The sequence below is a fragment of the Scomber japonicus genome, chromosome 9 (assembly GCF_027409825.1).
Source record: "Scomber japonicus isolate fScoJap1 chromosome 9, fScoJap1.pri, whole genome shotgun sequence".
NCBI classification, from domain to species: domain Eukaryota; kingdom Metazoa; phylum Chordata; class Actinopteri; order Scombriformes; family Scombridae; genus Scomber; species Scomber japonicus.
Genome location: NC_070586.1, coordinates 15,025,216 through 15,046,092, shown reverse-complemented (window position 1 = coordinate 15,046,092; position 20,877 = coordinate 15,025,216). Strand labels below are relative to the sequence as shown.

The window sequence follows — 20,877 nt, the reverse complement described above, 5'->3', positions numbered from 1 at the left end:
AAAACCCAAATGCAAAATATTTTCCTGTTTGCAAGAATTCTGTTCATTATGAAGTTATACTTCCATCTTAATTGATATCCTTCAAGCCTTGAGGTTTACTCGGTGCTGATTGGGTATACCAAAGTGGGGGTTTTCGGAGCCGAACTGAGTACCTACCCCGAGACAGGGACTCGTTTAGTAATTACCTCTGAAGTTTCTGCAGTGGAAATGGGGCTTATGTTTTCACGGGTTACAGGGATGAAATGTGGAGGACAGCCACAGGGTGTTAAAAGGAGAGTGTTTATGACAGGGGTCTCCAAACTATTCCACAAAGGGCCATGTGGCTGCAGGTTTTAGTTCCAACCAATCAAGAGCACACCATTTGACCAATCAGCTGTCTGAAGACTGAGATCAGCTGATTAAATGAATCAAGTCTGGTGTGCTCCTGCTTGGTTGGAATGAAAACCTGCAGCCACATGGCCCTTTGGAGACCCCTGGTTTATGATGATGTATTTTTTTCAACTTGGTTTTTCAAAATAAAATGTTACCAAAAAAAAACCAAACAAACCAAAAAACCCCAACAAATTATCCAGTAGGCCAGATGTTTGACACCCCTGCTCTACCACATGCCAGAAATAGTCACTGTGATGTTAGGGGTTTCTGTTTATGCAGAAATTAAACAAGATTATTTAAAATTATAATACAAGATATTTGGGCATTTAAAATTGAGCTTTGTGAAGAGTGGAGATACAGTTGTCTACACAATGATTTCAACCATTTTTTTTTTCAACAGCAGACACACATTGCCATTTTAACCAATGCAGCTGTCCACATGGGCTTCGTCAGAGCAATAAGACTTTAAGCGTTACAAAGTGGCAAAGCAATATAACTAATTCAAATGTAATCTTTATTACATGATTAATTCCACCAATACATGTTTGATGTGTGGGCATCACAATGCAGGAGAGACAGCGTGAGAAAGATAAAGGTTTGCACATTCCACTGAATTAAATAATTTCACTTGTAAGAATGAGGCAAAACTCATAAACGGTGGGTAATACTTGCCATAAAAAGTCAATTTTACTTTAGCCCGATTGACAAGGTTACAATTAAAAGGCAGCTTCTGCTTGTAATCACAGAGCAGCAAACAGAGATGACCAAATACAAAATGTTGCTGGATCAAATTATGGTGAGTAAGGAGTCTTGAAATGTTTGATGGTGTTTGTTAGTTTGCCTCGTCCTTTGAAGCCTCATCGAAGTTTTCAACGAGATCTGGGATAAGGAGAGGTGAGATACAGAAAACAGTAAAAGATTAAGATTTATTTAGCATACAAATAAAAACATTAATGATAAAAAATTATCTGACTGGGTTATACATTTATAATACAACAAATTCAAATACATGAAGACTAAATATATTACACCTAATAAGGTCATATTCTATGAAATCAGACATATATGCAAACATCTAGAGTTGGCTGCTCTGGGCTGTTACTAATGTAGGTTATTGTAATGCTGCTGTACTTTACAAAATGCAAAACTAATACAAGTCTATTTAAATATAAATTTGCTTACCTGGAACTTCATCATCCTCCTCCTCAGCAGCAACCATAGGGGCTTTGTTCTCTCCAGCTATGACGGAAAAGAAGAGCAAATTGTTCATAGACAGCAAACAAGACTGCTAGTAGATGAAAACAGGTCAAGTAAAGAGTGTGTTACATACTTGGCTTAGGCAGGGTCTCTGCTAGTCTCCTGAGGCTGGTGAGACTGTCGGCCCCCAGCTGGTTTAAGATTCCTGGGAGCATCTCTGTGAGCTGCTTGTTCTCAGCGTGTCCTGTGATTGTGAAGGTGTTGGCAGCCAAGGAGGCCTGGACCTTTGGGTTATTGAAGTGGATCACTGTCCCTTGGTTTGTGAACATATTCACCTGAAAATAGAAAGTAAGTAGAAAACAGGAAGTAAATGAAAGGGAAAACTGCATTAAAGACATCTCTCTAACAATAGACTGATGTGAACACACCAAAATTATAAATTCAGCCGATAATGGCTGGCCAACATGTTATCAATGATACAATGATAGAACACAATGGTTCTGAACAACAAGGTTATTTTATCTGTGAAATACAATTAATGACAAATTCTGTCAGCAAAATGATAAAAATATTAGTTTAATGTTAGTTAAATAAAAATAAAAATACATGATAATTACTTATGTTGTTAGCAAAAATGAAGCAATAAAGTTGTTCTATTGAAAAAAACAAAACAGCTTCTAGTTCTTTTTTAGGCTTCTTATGTCTTGCTTTATTCTTTAATCTATTATTAAATGTGTAATTCTAATGTATGACCACTGATGTCAGGAGGTTTCTTTGCTAGAAGTTTATGTACCTCCTCAATGCCGGAGATGTTGTTGACTCCCAGTTTCTTGAGAGAAAACTGCAACTTCTTGTCATCTGCTGTAGCTGTTCTGTGCACCACCTTCTTCTTTCTGCGGGCTGATCCCTACAAATCAAAATAATGAGATAATATATGAATCTGTAACACAGTGGCAGACTCATAGCAAACAACATTTTCCTGAAAATATTTGCCTGCATTCACTTTAACTCACCTTGCCGCCTATGCGGACCTGCGCCTGCAGTTTGGCGAGCTTCTCCTGGTTCATTATCGACTCCTTCATCTGACACACAAAACAGCACATATGTATTTAAATGCAAACTTAACATTTGTCAAAAACGCTAATATATTCAGGAATAGAGCCAGACCAATATATCAGTCAGCTGATATCGGCCTATCAGACACAAATATGTATATTTGATCTTAATTCAAGTTTACTATATACTAGGCTTTACACGACCAGGAGTTTTGGGTCCAATCATCGATTGATGAGTTTAAATAAACCGATCACAGATCACGTGAGGGAGCAATATGTGTATTTAAATAACTTGTTAATTTACTGTTTACTGAGTATAAACAAAAGTATTGTCAAGCATTTTTGACAATGTTTAACAATCAAGGTAGCGTGGATCAAAGTATGCCAGCAAACGTTGCAATGCCAGGTTCTCCACAACATTGAATGGCAGGTTGGCCAGCACGATAAACTCCATGAGTTTCCTTGTGCCACCTCTTGCCTTCTCACTGTCACGGCTATACGGAAGGGTACTGTCTAAAGTCGTTTGCTTTAGCACCGTTTCTGTGTTCGTTTTTCTTTGTCCACGCTCCCTTTCTTAAACTCGGCATGCTCCTCCTTGTGTTCCTCATCCAGGTGCCTGATTAAATTTGTGGTGTTGAAACATTTTGCTTGTGTTTTATCTGTCTCATTTACTCCAAAGAAGTCCCACACCACCGACATGTTTGTTTGAATCTGACAGCTAATGATTCAAGATTCAAAAAACTTTATTGTCCATCACATCGTGACAGGGCTCAAAATTCAAATGTCGGTGGTGTGGAAGTTCTTTGGAGTAAATGAGACAGATAAAACACAAACCATCTGCAATCTATGCAACGAGAGCATCTGAATAAAGTTTCAACACGACAATGACAATCATAGAATCCCCATTAAACACAGAGGTAGAGAGACGCCAATCATATAATGTCTATGATTGGCGCGTCTGTTAGATTTTCCATTTGTTATTGTTTCCATCTGATATTGCATTATTATATGTGGGACCTATCTGTGGAGAGACGCTTCCGTTCAGTGCCAAGCTTTCCAACAGTGTGAACACCAGCAGCTACTGACTTGAGAGAGCACGTTCACCATCTCCAGATGATTATATCAAAGCACTGCCAAACTCATTAAAAAAAACAAATTTCTACAAAGTAAATATCTATATCCAATTGTCCGTTAGAATGGCAGAAGAACGATGATTTTTATGAATAAATGATCCAATTTTATGTTGATGTGTGACCTTGATCTCCTGTAAAGAGACTGATGCAGCGAAACTAGCAAGGACACAGGACATTTCTAGTAACTTCAAACAAATGAATGTATTTTAGTGTGTGTGTGTGTATTATGGTCTTCGGTTGACAATTCTTTATATTGTTTCCTCCATCACTTAAGCCCGGTTTACTTTACTGTTATATGAATAAATTCAATATTTCTGCACTGTTTAGTCTGAGTATGTTTTATTTCAACAGGTAAGATCAGTGCATCCAGGAAGGTTTTTAAATTTGTTTATTTCAGGGTTTTTTTCAGCTGTAGTGAGTCAGTGGGAATCTGTTGGGTTAGGCAATGTGTTTTGTTTTATTATTTATGACTTGGCGGCACCCACGGCCATTCTCTTTGATAGAAACATATGATGGTCTGTCAGACTGTCAGGGCTGTTGTCCGCATGTTTAATGTCTATTTTTATATGTTCATATTTTCATACATTTTAATATTGTGTTTAAAATGTCCAAAATGAATAGGCAAAAAATTTCAACTAAGAAGTCTGGGAATTTTTATTTATTTTTACTACAGTAATTACATTTTTGGTTGATACTCCAGGTGTTACAGATTCAGAGTAAGGTACCGAAATGAAGTACTGCTGAGTACCGATACCGGTACTTGACCAAACTGTGAGCGCATGAAGTCAGTGACTTCACTGGAAATTAACTTTGTAATAACAATTAACTGGCAAATGTGAAATTCCCCCAAATCCCCCTAGTCGTTTGGGACAAGACGCCTACAAGAAAGCAGAGCTGTCACTCACACGTCTTTAAAAATAGCTGGTACACCCCTCAAGTCTCGACTCAAGATCTACATGAGGTCAGACACAAGTTATCATGTGAATGGCTAACTTGTGCCCCATTACTATCATCATTACTATTACTATTATTATTATTATGAGCAGGGGGGGAAATACCTTTAACATCCCCTATCACACTATTCCCTTTACAAGCATGTGTACTGTGAGCACATGGTTGATCTCTCAGCCTCTCAGAGTGGAGACATTTTACTTTTTAAGCATCAGATATGACATCTGAAGTGCCGTGAAGCTAAGTTAGCGGTCCGAGCTAAAACAGCTAGCTTAACTTAGGCCTCTTCACACTGATGGCGGCTTTTAAAGTACGATAGGCGTGTTTCTAACAGTTTACCGTGTGACGCGACTAAAGCAACTTCTCCCTTTTTTGCGAAAGGTGAGTTTTAAGAGGTTGGAAGACGTGAAAAAAGTGAACAGATAGGTGAACTGACCTGGGAGTGTGAAATCACGCGGGTCTCACAGTCGGTGGAGGCTCGGAGAAAGGAGCGAGGACCGGAAGTGACGCATTGACGTAGCTCACGTTCCGGATGCTGCTGCAGATATATCAGCTCTGTTCACAGTCACAATTTTTTTATTGATTAATTTGCTTATCATTTTATCCAAATTTTTATTTATTCATCGATCCAAACTTTCCAGCGCAAAACAAAATGTCCTCGAGCTTACAGCTTATATCAAACAATACAGATGTATTTCTGTTGTTGGGGTTAAACTTTGGAAAAAGCTGACTTAAATTTGAGAATGTGTAACTCACTATTGATTTTCAAACGAATATAGGACTATTTTTGAGAGTTACACATTGAAATAGGTAGTCTTTTCTTTTTTCTTTTTCTCTCATTTTCATTATCGTTTTATTTAATGTGAGATTTTATGTAGGATAGGCATATATAAGCATTATGCTTCTGCCTATACCTTTTCAGTCATTAACATCATACATTAATTACTTTATGCTGTTATTTAGAATCTATATATTTATTGTATACTGTAAGTAGTTGTCTGTTTGTTGTGTTGTGATGACTGAATAAACACTACTACGACTATTTTTATGTAATTTTTAAATTTTCTCTATCTGTTTCTTATTCTGTAGTTGTATACACTGTGATGTATACTTGTTTAAATAAAGATATGGATGGGGGAAACAAGATATATCAGCTCTTATTTGATTAATTTGCTTGTCATTTTATCTGAATTTTATATATTCATAGATTCAAACTTTCCAGCACAAAACAAAATGCCCCCGAGCTTACAGCTTATATCAAATCATACATTTGTCCAATCTCAGAATGTAAAAATAAATAATAAGCTTTTTTTTTTTTTTTTTTTTAAAGCTTTACAAGATTCTTATGTAATTGTTTATTTTCCATATTTTTACTTTTATTTTCTCCATCTGTTTCTTAGTCTGTAGTTGTATACAATTCGATGTATGATATGTGTGATATATCAGCTCCTGTATTGAAATAACAGATACAAAGTGTGACAATAAACATATTCGCCAATCATTTCGAAGAAGAAATAAGATAGTATTCAAAGGCAAGTTTTTCCAGAGATCAAAAATTGAAAACATAAAATGGAAAAGAGCTAGGCTTTTGCTTTATAAGGACTGTATCACAAACAAAGCTAAAGAAATTCACATCAAAATTCTGCATACAATTTACCCCACTAATTATATCTGATTGGTAAGTTCATGAACAATCTTTGCACCTTTTGTAAACATTATACAGAAATTATCTCACACCTGTTCTTTGAAAGTGAAATATCCAAAAAATGTTGGACTGATCTGGAGTTTCCCCTGCCTGAGGCCCTCAACTCTGCATATTCTTTTGACCTCAAAGATGTCATCTGCTACTATAACTCAGAGAATAATGCTGTAGAATATCTGATTACAAGTGTATCTAGGTATATCATAATTTAAAGTGAAGAACTAAACCTGTAATTTTCAGTGCTCAGAGTAATTTTAAGTCTGTCATGTCCAGCTTTTGAAGTCATATTGTATGTACTGAGCTCATAAACCTCTGAATGAGCAATTATTCTAATAATAATAATAATAACAACAACAATACATTTTGTTTATAAAGCACTTTACATTTGAAAAAACAAACTCAAAATTCTTACAACACAAACAACATTTTAAACGTTTAAATAATCTGTAGTATTTTCCCTCTTGTGTTTTTTGGGTAATTAAAACAATACTCAAGTGAATGCTATTTGACCATTAAACAAACTGATCTAAGCATTTATTTTCAAACCCTACTGAATCTAACAACCTGTAATAAAAAAAAATAACCAAAACTGTCAATGTATGCAAACATTTTTAACTTTTTATCTGAATAATTAAACTTCCTCTCTCTGTCTTTATTTTTTTTAATTTCACTGTTTGTGATTGTGTTATGTTATTCAATGTTCAAACAAAAAATATTTTAATTGTTTTGTTTTTGCTTTATTTTTAGCTCCTTTGTTTTGCTTGTGTTTTGTTTGTTTATTATTATTTTTTATGTTATGTTGTTATGCTGTTATTTTTTTCTGTTTTTCTGAGTATTTTTCATATTGTTTTTCTGAGTAATTAAACAATACTAAATATAATAAATACTAAATAAAACAGAGCTTTTATTTTCAAGTGAACGCAACACGCTTCCGTATTATTGCACAAAATGTTCATAATTTCAGCGAGCAATAAAGTTAAGTTATTCAAAACGGAAGTGGTCACTCGTGTAATCATGGCGGCCTCCTGTGCTCCGAGAGGCAACGTGATAACGCGTTAAAATGGCCAACTTTTGGTTTACTTGAACAATTGATATTTGTACCATTTAATTTAAACACAGTGTTATTAAGAGACCACGTTTGCACTCCTGGACCTGTTTTCGTTGAAAGGTGAGCAACGCAGGGCGGTGATTTAGTTTAGAGCATGCTAGCCGGCTAAATGTGCTAACTTAGCTCTGCTGCACTGAGCACGTTTGCTCACATATCAGTCTTATACACATGGTTTATGTTCATGTCCGTAACGTTCACTTTAAAAATAGGTATAAATCATTTTGGTGACTGTAACTGTGGACGTGTACATTTTGCTTAGTTATTTATGCATACTCATAAATTTGAGCTGATCTTGCTTGCAATGCGGTTTAATTAAAAGTCTGAATGGCAGATGTGTTGCCACGAAAGTGTTGTTGAAGTTGGAACTTGTTTGTTTTTGTGGCTCAAGGCAATGTTGGCTAAGCTTTAAACCTATTAACATCCAGTTTATCCCTCTTATGTCTTTCAGCTTATAAAAATCAGCTTAAATATACACTTACTAGACACTCTTTAGGTTAACCTTGTTCGTACCGGTGTTGCACTACATTTGGCGACTCATCAGATTCTGTGACCTGCCCGTCATGATACTCTTACCCTAACTACGCCTAACCCTTACCAAGACTGCATGTCACAGAGTCAGATGTGAAGCCAGATACCGGATTTGATACCCTTTGCAATCTTTGTTGTTCAATCTTTTATTTATATAGCGCCAAATCACAACAAAAATCATCTCATGGCACTCTTCACAAAGAGCACGTCTTGGCCACACTCTAATTTAATCTAATGAGAGTCAACATCCCCTCATGAGCAAGCACTTGGTGAGAGCGACAAGGAAAACTCTGCTTTAACAGGCAGAAGTGGGCTCTAGGTAGGAGGGCTTTTGCCTTCAGGACTGCCTTAATTCTTTTGGTCCATATTCACATGACAGCATCACGCAGCTGCTGCAGTTTTGTCATCTGCACATCCATGAGGATAGGCTTTTTCAAGGTAGGCTGTGGTGTTTAAACAATGTTCATTTGGAAATCCCCCACGCCATTACACCACCGCCTCCAGCATGAGCTGTTGATACAAAACAGGATGGATCCACACTTTCATGTTGTTTACACCAAATTCTGACTCCGTCATCTGAATGTACACTTCCAAAATAAATAATTTAAACAAACTCAACTACTAAAAATATAAGATAACTAAAACTAAACTTGACATATAATCAGAGTTTCAGAAACATAAGGAATTGTATAAATCCAGACAAGTACACAAAAGTTATAATGCCTTAAACAGCTGCAAAAGTAAACATGTAGTGCAATGAGTTTGTAGCATGGAGATATTGCTCAAGTCCAATGTATTTGATGTTATTCATGTTTTTGTCCTGTGTTATTTTTCTTGACCAGATCAAGTTTTTTTGACAGAGGATCCAACAGCGCACAGAAATGGCCTCATTCAAACCTACAAAAATTCAGGTTTATCCTAAACTTGGAGAGAAAGTCACACAAGACACACTGTACTGGAAAAACTACAAGGTGAGTCCCTTCTGTGCTGTCTGCTAACAATGCTAGCTAAAAAATAACCTTTGGTGTAAATATGTTTCTCAATTTTGACAATGTTTGTCTTTTCTCTCGCAGGCTCCAGTCCAAATAAAAGAATTTGGAGCAATCACAAACATCGACTTCTCCCCAGTGGCTCCACATAACTTTGCTGTGACATCATTTACAAGAGTATGATGACTTTTCCCATTTTAATTACATTACTCTGTATTCACTTTTTAAACAAACCTGGGCTCTAGGGAAGCATGGATGAGGACTAAATTTCCAAGTATGCAACATTTGTTTGAGCTTTCTTCTGCTTCTGGTTTTTCTTCAGATCCACATTTATGGGCCATTCTCCCAGGAGCCAGTGAAGTCATTTACACGGTTTAAGGACACAGCGTACTGCGGCAGGTTCCGCTCAGATGGTCAGCTGCTTGTGGCGGGATGTGAGGACTCGGTGGTACGGCTGTTCGATGTCAGCGGCAAAGTGGCACTCAGGATGTTCAAAGGGCACACAAAGTATGTTTCCCCACGTGTCACTTTCTAATAGTGTATTAGCTTGAAGACTGTATGTTACAGAATAGGCTAAATTTTAACATCCTGCAACATTATGAGGTGCTGGCAGAGGCAGAACATAATCTTCTGTTCCTCCAAGTCCAAGTTTTGGTTCTCACATTAGTAAATAGTTTTTCAAAGGATTTTCCTCTTTCTTTTGCCTGTATTTCTTTACTATGAGTCCTTTTTAAAATCTTTAAAAAATACAAAATGCTTCAAGCAAGCAATCAATCAATAATGTAATTCTTACTGCAAAGTACAAGTTGTGTTTCCACATTTAAAGTGTCTACCTGTTTTATTGGTTTGTATCAACATATATTGTTTTTATGATATTGTGTTGGAATCAAAATATCCATATTAGACCATTTATCCACCACTCTAAGCTGCTGTCCTGTTCAGCGACACAGAAGGCTTATGCCTGGCTGTAGTAGTCTTCTCAAGTGACATTTCTTATGTTGTGAATTGAAGGAGAGATGCAGCAAGTTGAATGATGATTTCTTGAGTGATCCATCGACTGAATTTACTGATGATCTCAAGACCTCTGACAACATGTTAACCGTTTTACTAACTTAAAAACAACTGGTCATAAAAGTGAATTGATATGAATATTTACATCCGCTCAGGGCTGTGCATGTGACAGACTTCACCTCGGACCGTTACCAGATTCTCACAGGGTCAGACGACTACACCTGCCGACTCTGGGACATCCCAAATTCCACTGAGCTCAACACCTACCAAGAACATACAGATTACATCCGCTGCGGTGTCACCAGCAAACTCAACAGAGATCTCTTCATTACTGGTGAGATGAATGCTCATTTCTTTTGAATGGCATTGAAAATGGAGGACAGGTTGTTGTTGTTTTATTATGCTTCCCTTAATGTTAATGTGTCAGCTGTTTTTGTAGCCAGTATACTTGTTGAATGTGACCACAAAATGATGGATTTAATCAGTCTACCAGTAGCATACTTTCTGTGTAGTATGCTGCAGGGTTTCTTACCTTTTTTTTAATCTAATTTGTGCTTAAAGTAAGGAACTGCATTGCTATTAAAAATGTGAAATAAAAATGAGAGAATTCAAAAATGCAAAAAAGCATGCAAACAGTAAACTGCAGAAGAAGTTTTTGTTTGACTCATGATTTGGTGTTGTTATCCCAGGATCGTATGACCACACACTGAAACTGTTTGATGCCAGAGTGGATAAGAGTGTAATGACCATGGATCACGGCCAGCCAGTGGAGAGTCTGCTTCTCTATCCCTCTGAAGGACTCCTTGTCTCTGCAGGTAGTGCACTGTAGATTTGTCATGTTCAATCAGCATACCCCTGAACTTCCTGTCAGAACATATATCACTGTTGCACAGAAGATTAATATGAGTAAATATTGGGTGGGCTAGGTCAGCGATTGAGTCCATTGTTTGCTTAGTTTTGACATCAGTCAAGATATATGAATATAATAACTTGTGAATATTTCATTATATTTACTGATGTTTATCCAGGGCATTAGAAAATTATTGATAACAATTCTTTTTAACACTCTCTTTAGGTGGACGCTATGTCAAAGTATGGGATCTGCTAAAAGGAGGCCAGCCTCTGGTGTCCCTGAGGAACCATCACAAAACTGTCACCTGTTTGTGTCTCAGCAGCAACGGGCAGAGGCTGCTATCAGCTTCTTTGGACAGGTACACAGTGCATGTTTCAAAATAACAATAAATAAGAGAAGCGGTTATCTCTGTGACACTTAAGTTTCTGTTTCAGAAGTATTTGTAGAACAGTTTGAACTCATGTGGAACTTTTCTTTGTCTTTCAGGCATGTGAAAGTGTACAACACAACCAACTATAAAGCGGTCCACAACTTTGACTACGCTGCATCTATTCTCAGTCTGGCTTTGGCTGTAAGAAATTTAATGCAACCCTTCATTGTCTTAAATCGTTGTTTGTGATTGATGTTTGAAGGCTTAAAAGGAAAAAGGGGAATTCAGATACCTGAAGCAAAATGTTAAATGATCTGTCAATGAATTACAGTATGAGTTATTCTGGTTTATAAGTTTGCAAAAACTCAACAGCTTTTTGTGCAAATGTGAATGAAAATTAGCTTGTATGTGAGGCTCACCCTCACAGGGAGCCAACAGAAATCTGCAGTACTGCCTGAGATTTAACTCAAAAGGAGATGAAAAAGTATATGTCTCCTCCTGTTGTTTGGCATGAGGGTGTATGGTTTCAAGGACACAATGTGAAACCTCACAAAGTGAACTGACAAGGCATTTTTTTACCATGAGAATTCAGTGCTTCTTAATTTTCCCTTTCCTCCACCACAGTCTTTGATTTGTTAGAAACATGCACAATCATAATAGGAAATAAATCAAAATATGTGTTATATCTGTCAGCACAACATTAGGTAGGTGTATTGTCTGCACTTAAGAGAGATGTGTGAAGAAAGTTGGATTCTTGAGAGTGAAACAAAACATGTCTGTCATCCTCAGCCGGATGATGAGTCCATCGTCGTGGGTATGACCAACAGTATTCTGAGTATCAAACACAGGAAGAGCCCTGAAGAGTCAAAGGATTCCTCTAGCCAACAAAGACGGCGGCCATCATATCGTGTTTTTGTAAAAGGGAAGAACGTCCCTAAACAGGTAAGGAACCAACTTTACATTTTGTAGCATACAGTAGCTGAGGTCGACTATTTGAGATGTGATGTTTTCTATTGAGGGATTATTTCTGTTTCATAATGCTAATGCTGTTACATAGTTTTTATGTCAAGCTTTTTTGACCTTTTCATGGTGAAATTATGCCTCTCCTTTTTTCTCCAGGATGATTATCTTGTCAGCAAGCCAGTGAAACAACATTTGGCTAAATATGACAAGCAGCTCAAGAAATTCAATGTATCCATGGCTTTGGATACTGCTCTGGAGGTACATTTCATATATTCATATTTTAAAAAGTCATATTTCTATAACTTTCCTGAGATTTATTTTAGTTGTAGGCCCTTTTTAATTATCAGTATAAAAGCTTTATTGTTGCTGAGTTGTAAAAATCAACAATGGCAAATGGCTACTTGTTTAATAGAGGCTGAACAGTATCTCTTTTCCATGAACAAACACTCATTTGGTGGTATTATGTATTTTTTTTGTTTATAGACATGGACAAGACATAGAAAACCAGAGATCACAGTTGCTGTCATCAAGGAGCTGGATCGAAGAGGAACATTGAAGAATGCTCTGGCAGGAAGAGATGAAAAGGGGCTCTCTCATTTGCTCAACTTCCTTATAGGGTAATGTGGCATTCATGTGGTGTCAGAATATTCGTGAAAGTTTACCTAAGCACCCCCCTCAAGACATTGTAGAGTATGCAGAAACATGGTGGATGAAAGTAGATGTTTGGTTGATGGCAAGAAATCTTTTATTAATTAATGTATTGCATATCAACTTTTTGCTCACATGTAATGTAATTTGAAATATGGTATTAAGTTGTCACTGTTAGTTGTAATCTAAGTAGAGTGACTTAGATTAGCTAGAAAAGTTACTCATTAGCTTTTTAACCCTGATAACAAGTCAGGTAAAGCAGTATTTTAGTGGTATGGGTAGACAAAATACAACACATTTCATTAGTAGAATCCATGTTGTTTCCACATTACGACTTAAGCTCATGAGCACACACAAGTCAGAAGAACGATTTCCCAACTCGAGAAATGGGACCATCTGTGGAGCATATGAAAGTAGCATAGGACTCAAACTTTTATTACCCTGCATGCTGACTTTACTAGGTGTTGACATGATTTATTATTGTACTTACCGTACTTAAACGTTTTTCCGTTTCTTCTCCAGGAATTTGGTCGACCCCAGGTTCGCTCCTGTCCTCACAACAGCGACCGAAATGATCCTCGACATTTATCAGTCTATAATCGGCCAGTCACCAGTTGTGGACCGTCAGCTGTTGCGTCTTCAGGAGCTGCTGGAGAAAGAGATTGACTACCAGCAGGACCTCCTGGAGGTGCTGGGCATGTTGGACACAATGTTTGCCTCCTCCCTCCCGAGGAAGGAGGTGCCATGCTGTAGCATCAGCAGACCTAATGGGCAGGTCGAAGGTGTAGCAAGCACCTCAAGGCCACAGCTCCAGGCCTCCTGAGTCCCATAAGCGGGGGGGGGCTACTTTACTGTGGGTTAGAGTGCCTTTACAACTCTTAATGAAACATCAACAACAAATCTTTCCTGACATGACAGACTCTACGTGTCATAGATTCACCAGACATATTTTGGGTACAGGTTTTAAGAGAGAAGTGACAAACTCGTTGGTCTCACTGTTGTTTTAACTCGACATGACTGAAAACACAACAGACAACAGAACATGCGTTTATGTATGAAGATGTATGGATGTAAAGCAAAGTGTTGCTCCTTTTTTTTTATTGGAAGTCTTGTAATTACACTTTCAACTGTAAATGTGGTGTGTGTGTGTTTGAATGGATCTACTGAATGTCTGCTTTTGTGTTTTCATAATATTCAACAGTGACAAATGTTTTATAAACAAATAAAAACAATAAATGTTTGTAATATTGAACCCTGCTCATCATCAGTGTGCTCAGATACTTTGATTTTGTTTTTGTTTTTTTCAATCAGCTCTGCCCACAATGTGGTAAATTTCCACTGATAACACCAATGATCATTTGTTGCACTGTTCACTGTTTTATCTCTTCCGCTAGAGGTCGCTATAACCACAAACAAACGGCTAACTTTCACATATAAGGAAGATATTTGCATTTGACGAGACGGAAGACAGAAAACATGAACACTGAGGGAGAGGAGGATGCTGTGTCAGTGCTGTATCTTCTGCTTGGAGCCTGCACACCGGCACTTGAACCGTCGGTCAGCAGAAGCAGAATGAATCCTAGTGAGGTGCTTGTTTCTTGCTAAATTGAAGCGCACTGTGAGGTTTCTTCTGTCGGAGTTTGAGCTGCTGTTAAGGTAGGTACAGCAATAATGTTTACATTTATATTATTATTTACAATAGCTACTGTGTTTCAGCGTATCTCTTAAGATATTACTGACATTTAATATGTCAATTCCGTTCAAATGTGATTTTATTATTTTTTTTAAAACAGCCTCAGGAGAAACACATTTATTCTGCAGCTAAATAGGTCAACATCAATTTAAAGAGTTAAATTTGGGTGAATCATTTATAAGAACAAGACTGTGCAAGATGGTGTTTTTGAAGTATTAAACTATTTGGTGACCTATCAGATGCTGACGCAGTGTTAGAAGAAGCAACCAGGTGCTCTATTAAACATTTATCAAAGTACATCATTAATACTGATGAGCCAGTGCATAAGCAGCATTTTAATATTTCGCTCACAGCCCAATTTTCTGTAGAAATTTATTTTTTTATTTTGTACTTTCAAGTAATACTAGTGTGTTTTTAAATGCATGATTTTTAATTGGAGTATATTTACATTGTGGTATTGATATGTTAAATAATCTGAGTACTTCTTCCAACCCTGCATGTCACATAATCTGATGGGTCAACAAGTAGCCTAAAGTGTAACACTGCAATTACTAAGTACACTGCTACTAATAATTCAGATAATTAGACTATATTGCCATTAATTCCCCAGTGCTACTTTCTAATAGTTCTCCCTTTGTAAAGTGTATATAATAGCTCTATTAATGATTAATGTTGTCACATCATTAATAAATGCTTACTAAGTTAATAGAATTTTGCTCAGAAGATAAATGGTCATACAGTCCAGTCTTTATGGCTTGTAACTGATCTGTGAAGCATTAGTACATTTTTTTTTAAACTATTGATAAAGCCATCAGGTACAACTAATAAACCTTTTATTGAGGGTGTCTCAGAAACTTGCACCGGTATCCTAATTGTGGTGAGAAATTTTGCTGTGTTATATATAGCTAAGAAATTTACAAAATGTTGTTTTCATTAAGCCATGCTTTGTCAACTCACTGTAATATATAGTCTGTAGTTTTAATGGATTGTAAATGCAAAGTATAATATGATTTCACTTGTTTTCTCTGAAACAATGGTTATATTAAGCCCTTCAGCTGCTGTGGCCAGTTTAGGAAGTGGCCACTGATAAACAACAGATCTGAAATCTGCAGCACTGAAACACAATAGATTTCCCATTTAAGAGCATGCACACATTTAACCCACACAAAAACACAATCTGGTACAGAGTTTACTCCAATGAAGAACCATTAAAATCATTATTCACATACTGGAGATCAAAAGATTATCCTGTCTCATCAGAGAACCTCTGACTCTACCTGGCACAGACCAGGTTTGATAATCTTCTCCAGGATCAGAGCAGGCAGAATTACCAAAATAACCAAAGTAAGTAATGAGGGATCACATGGCTACACTGAGTCTTTGTGATCCGTTTTTTTTTTCATTTTTGTCACTCAAATGGCTATTTAATGTCCATATTTGTCTGCAGTTGCTGTGCAGATGGAGCTGAGCAGGAGGAAAGTGCCTCTATATGTGAGTATGTGCTCCAGTTTGCAGTCAAGTTTGAGACCATCTTCCCCAATTAATCTCAAGAAATTAGTTATCCCTCTGGAAAATCTCTGCAAATTGGGTTTGGAATCCAGTGAGAGTTCAGCAGCCTCATTTTAAAAAAGCAGTCTGTGACAGAGATGCTGTCATGACCAAACCATTATGTTTAAAGAATGCATTTCAAGGCCAAGATAAAGTATTAAATAACATATAATATCTGAACGCTACAACTGTTTGCTGCTCATGCATCACAGCACATCTCATCAGGTTTACTGAGGTTGCTGTATGTACAGTTTTATAACTGAGACCTCAGATTTGACTGGGGTTGATGAGGACAACGTGATGACAGGAGACTTTTGTGTTCTGCTCGGATCCTACGGGGGCTTTCATTGATCTTTGGATGGAACAATTCTGGGTTTTACTGTAGTATTATTTGAGCACTGAATCATAGTGTCTTAGGAAAAAACAAAATCATATCCATCAGCACAACAGTAACAATAACAGCCTGGCCTTTGCTTATATAACTAGCAAATCAGTAACTATGTGATTCATTCACAGTGGTGTTTTTTATTTATACTTTACTCACTCAGAGTATGAATGAAACTTGTATTTGCTGTAGTTTGATTTGTGATGGCTCTGCTTGTATTAAACCTTTGAATGGCTCTGTTGTCTGTGAGGTTAGGCTGTAGTCAAACAAGGCAGGAATGTAGTCAAATATTTTTTGCTCTTTTATTGGTTTCAGTTTGGGGTCTTTACACTATAAGCAAATATAAGTGTGAAGATTGCTGAAGATCAAAGGGGAAATTCATTGTTCACATTGTATTCACTCAATCCTAATCCTTTCTACTCCGACATGATTTAACGCTGTTTTCCTGTTACACAGAGGTTACTGAAAGGTTACCCAACTTAATGCGGATGCCCCGTCTTGTTCATTATACGAAATGAAATGCATAAAATACTGTACTTGCTTAGGGGCCTTTGTATGAATGAATAAACAAATGCAGCAATTTAGTTTAAGAAGCAGAAGGCGGCATGTAAAACTGAAGAAATGGTCTTGTGCTTTAACAATTCAGTGTGCAGCCACGTTAGGGAGTCTGTGAGGCTGTACTTAGGTATATGCTATTGTCAGCATGCTAATATAAGAGACAGCTGGATTTGCGCGAATCCTCATAGGACGCTGATCAGTATTAATCACGAGGGGTTTTGACACAAGCCCATAATGGATTCTTGTGATGTTGTGACTTCGCAAGTCCAGCTGCCTTGCAAGCTAATCATAAACCAATGGCCAAATGGAAAACTTCCCCTGCTGGTGATGCCAGCAGAAAAAATAATGGCCAAAGTCAATCGTCCTCTGGGCAACATGAATTTGCCTTTATCCCCTGGGGACCACAAACATATGTAAAACATTTTATGCCAATACATTTTAAATAGTTGTTATTGAGACGTATCAATATTTACCATAGTTGGACCTATATTGATGCTTATAACTAAAAAAGACACATTGTAGCCCAAAAGGATTATTGCTATTGTGCTATTTTTAAATTGTATGTCCGTGAGTGTGTTTATTATTTGTGCCAAGGTAGAGGGAAAGGCAAACAATAGCATATTGCCAGACTGGCACACATTTAAACACATCCCATCAATTATTGTAGTATCAACTGCTTTAAAGTTCAAAGTCTATCTGTTCTTGTTCTGCCTCTAAAAGCCCCCACTTGTTGATTCCACTATTTGATCTAGTAACCAGTGAGACATTAATGATCCATATCTGGACTGTCATACAGAGGTAAAATGTCTCACTACCACTTGAGATGCTGTGTAGACACAAAATCTGTGGTGAGCCTCATAATTTACGTTTTTGGTGTACCTTTTTTCCTTCAACCTGTCGCCTTTTCCCCTGCCTCAGTTAGTCATTTGATATTTTTCCCAGAATAACCCACACAGTGTGTCTTGTGGCTGCATTGCTGTCTGGTCTATTGAGGCCACTGTAGGTGGACAAATTGGAATTGTCTACAATAGATTTATTCTCCCCCTGAGACTGTTGAATGTTGCTGGAAACTGCAGCTCTAAAAAGCAAGATAGTGGCTCTGTTCGATGCTTGTTTATTCCATAGTACTGAAATTAAATCTTTATTTAAGTTGTACAAAATATGCATTGGAAATCTATACACTGCCATTTATCTACAACAGAAAAAAGGTAAAAATACAGCATTGGCTCAGAAATGTTTAAAGCTCTATTGAACAATATTTTGATATTAATAATAGTAAATCTGTGTGTGTAGTGTGGATGGCATCAATTATAAGGAGAAACCAATGAGTATTTATAAATATGGACATCATGACAGCTCCCCAAAAGTGAAGCCAAAACATCTGCCCCCTGGTGACTGTCTGCAGTATAGGTCATAAGTCCTGCCCCTTTCATGATAGCAAATGGGACATGAGCCATACCATCTGACTCTACCGTACAGACTATAGCTCCCAATGATGTCACACAAGCAAGATGGTAGCTCCCAGAAAAGAGATTGTGGTTTCCCTTTTGCACAGTGGTAGAAAGTAGAGACGCCTCATCCACATTTATATACAGTCAATAGGACAAACCCACAGATTAATTAGCTTTTTTCTGCTTTAGTTTGGGTTTTTATGGCCTATAAATCACCGCTCTCACCAACCTAATTTCTCACTGCTTTTTTGTGGAAAAGCTGTAAAAAACCCACTGGAGCTTCAGGAGTTGGTTGAGGTCAAATAAAGTTAAATGTAGGATATGAATTGGATTTACATTCGTCAGGTCGACACACATGTGACTCAAATGAATGCTAACTGTTTGCTAACTTGTTTGTCATATCAATTTTTTAAGGGAATGATTTACAACTTTACAGGTTTTATAGCTTGTTCCACTGCCACCAAACCAATTAAAACCTTATGTATAGTATATAATCATGTATACAATATTTCAAGGTGGATTTTTTTCTTTTTAAGTCCAATAATATCCTAACAACTCCAGTAACCAATCGATCAGTGTCATCTGGAAAAATTAATGAATGTTAAAAAATATGATTGAGTGCCTAGAATCTTAGAGACACAGACACTGAGCTGCATGTAAAGAAATTTACAGTCAACTGCTTTAAGTTTTGAACAACCTACTCTAGTTTGCAGTGTTTAAACTGTTTCTCGTGCAGAATCAGTGACCCATATTCTGAGCAAGTCAACATGAGCCTCTTAAGTGAGGATTTACAGTCAAGTGACATACAGTATAACATGTTGTCACACCCATAAACCTGACTAGCACAGTTTTTTGAGGCTCCCAGCTGTCTACATCTCAGTGGTGTTGCTCTGCCCTATTTCACTTCTTCTGCCTCAGATCAGTTGTCTAAACTGTTCTGACCTGTTGGGATCAATGCAGGTCTTTGCAGTAGACACTAAAAAGACATTCCTGTTTTTATTGAGGGGTAATGTTTTATTGTACCCTCAAGAGGAATGCTGTCAGGGGATTTGGTGTACTTTACAGAAATCAGAATAGACTCTTAACTCTAAAATGAGCCTGTATCTTTAGGAATAGAAAATGTTTTTTGCTCTCTAGCATCTGTCTTCTTTATTTTCCCCTCTAACCTTCTCTCACTTTTCTTTATCTCAGGGCCAGGCAAAGGTATTTGCACTAGTCGAGGGTTTAGACTCTTTGCCAGAGAATGCTGAGGTCTACGTTGTTCTGGAAGGATCCACGCTGGTCCATGTCACCAGGGCTCAGAGTGATATCATGCTCTGTTTTATTGTGCCTGGTACGTGCATTTGCGTGTCTGTCTGTATGTATGATACTGTTTTCTCAGGTCATTTGCTATGTTTTAAATCAAGAAGAGAGAATTTCTTTGGAAAACCATGTCAAATGTGGAACTGCTCATCGAGACAATCCAGGGCTTTCTATTCCTGTCTGTGATATACACAAGAACAGTATATCACAGTTTGAATCTTGAGACACACACACACATCGACCCTGACTAGAAGTCTGGAAAGGCACAGAATCTTATCAGCTTCCTCTCAGGAGGGAAACAGCTCCATAAACAATACGTCAACATTACAGAGCCTCTGTATAGGTTGACAACAGGCACTCTAACAGGCCAGAACTCTCTCTACAATAGCACTGTGCACTGTGAAATAATGAAGAAGACAAGAAACCAAAAGTCTTTGCTTCTATTGAGAGAGAGAAAAAAACTTCATTATTATGGTATACCTGAAGGAAATCTTCAACCATATTAGCCACTTTCAGTCAGTCAAGGCATTTTATTAGGAATTTTCGCAGTGCAGTATTAGTGGTTTTGTATCTTTAGCGGTATTTTACGGTATGAAAATTAAACTTATGTAAACTGGAAACTTGTTTGAGATAGGTAGATAGGCTGTATGTCTTCTACTTTTTGTCAAAGTTGCATTATTGTTGCATGGTATGGCAGTTGTAGGAAGTCAGTACACACACAGTATTTGAGAGATTTAGGGAAGAAAATTGAGTCGAACAATAAGGCAATACAGGTTTCTACATAACATCTCTTTCATATAAAGAGGAAGAATCTGTCAGGAGTAATTAGGCTTTTTTGTGTCCCTCTTTAGGACATAACCTTGCTGAGATGGTGTCTGTCCAGGCTTACCTGTGCTCTGGAACCACACCTCTCACCTGGGTGGGAGGAGCTATATTGGAGTATGTCCAAGATGATGCTCAGGTAGAGTAAATCTACAAATCAAATTCAATACATGGCACATAAGGCTGCATGCAACCCTGTGGCAAAGAATACCTGCAAATATGCACTTTCTGTATGTAA

At 37.4% G+C, this 20,877-nt stretch overlaps 3 protein-coding genes across 3 annotated transcripts in view; 2 read left to right on the top strand and 1 right to left on the bottom strand.

Moving 5' to 3' along the window:
* Positions 1-869: 869 nt before the first annotated feature.
* Positions 870-5,198, bottom strand: LOC128364380 (transcription factor BTF3-like). Its single transcript, XM_053324912.1, has 6 exons — positions 5,145-5,198; positions 2,583-2,651; positions 2,363-2,476; positions 1,703-1,904; positions 1,555-1,611; positions 870-1,251 (listed from the first exon to the last, which is right to left on the bottom strand). The coding sequence occupies exons 2-6, from the start codon at positions 2,649-2,651 to the stop codon at positions 1,205-1,207; spliced, it is 489 nt and encodes a 162-aa protein (XP_053180887.1). The 5' UTR covers positions 5,145-5,198; the 3' UTR covers positions 870-1,204.
* Positions 5,199-8,895: 3,697 nt separating this feature from the next.
* utp15 (UTP15 small subunit processome component) lies at positions 8,896-14,142 on the top strand. The gene is made up of 11 exons (XM_053326096.1): positions 8,896-9,017; positions 9,120-9,212; positions 9,358-9,542; positions 10,202-10,380; positions 10,736-10,861; positions 11,122-11,257; positions 11,386-11,470; positions 12,059-12,211; positions 12,389-12,490; positions 12,716-12,849; positions 13,403-14,142. The coding sequence occupies exons 1-11, from the start codon at positions 8,928-8,930 to the stop codon at positions 13,701-13,703; spliced, it is 1,584 nt and encodes a 527-aa protein (XP_053182071.1). The 5' UTR covers positions 8,896-8,927; the 3' UTR covers positions 13,704-14,142.
* Positions 14,143-16,031: 1,889 nt separating this feature from the next.
* Positions 16,032-20,877, top strand: part of LOC128365383 (rho guanine nucleotide exchange factor 28-like) — a 38,057-nt gene continuing 33,211 nt past the window's right edge. Inside the window, exons 1-3 of the mRNA XM_053326094.1 lie at positions 16,032-16,064; positions 19,707-19,848; positions 20,669-20,778. Of these exons, the coding sequence (XP_053182069.1) occupies positions 16,032-16,064; positions 19,707-19,848; positions 20,669-20,778 (285 nt within the window). The remainder of the gene's footprint in view (positions 16,065-19,706; positions 19,849-20,668; positions 20,779-20,877) is intronic.

Excerpts from the sequence above, each read along its gene's own strand:
- LOC128364380 (XM_053324912.1), bottom strand. The coding sequence starts at position 2,651 with ATGAAGGAGTCGATAATGAACCAGGAGAAGCTCGCCAAACTGCAGGCG. Across the intron at positions 2,477-2,582 it reads AGGTCCGCATAGGCGGCAAG|GGATCAGCCCGCAGAAAGAA; the intron begins GTGAGTTAAAGT and ends TTTGATTTGTAG. Across the intron at positions 1,252-1,554 it reads GGAGGATGATGAAGTTCCAG|ATCTCGTTGAAAACTTCGAT; the intron begins GTAAGCAAATTT and ends TCCTTATCCCAG.
- utp15 (XM_053326096.1), top strand. The coding sequence starts at position 8,928 with ATGGCCTCATTCAAACCTACAAAAATTCAGGTTTATCCTAAACTTGGA. Across the intron at positions 10,381-10,735 it reads CAGAGATCTCTTCATTACTG|GATCGTATGACCACACACTG; the intron begins GTGAGATGAATG and ends TTGTTATCCCAG. Across the intron at positions 12,491-12,715 it reads CTTTGGATACTGCTCTGGAG|ACATGGACAAGACATAGAAA; the intron begins GTACATTTCATA and ends TTTTGTTTATAG.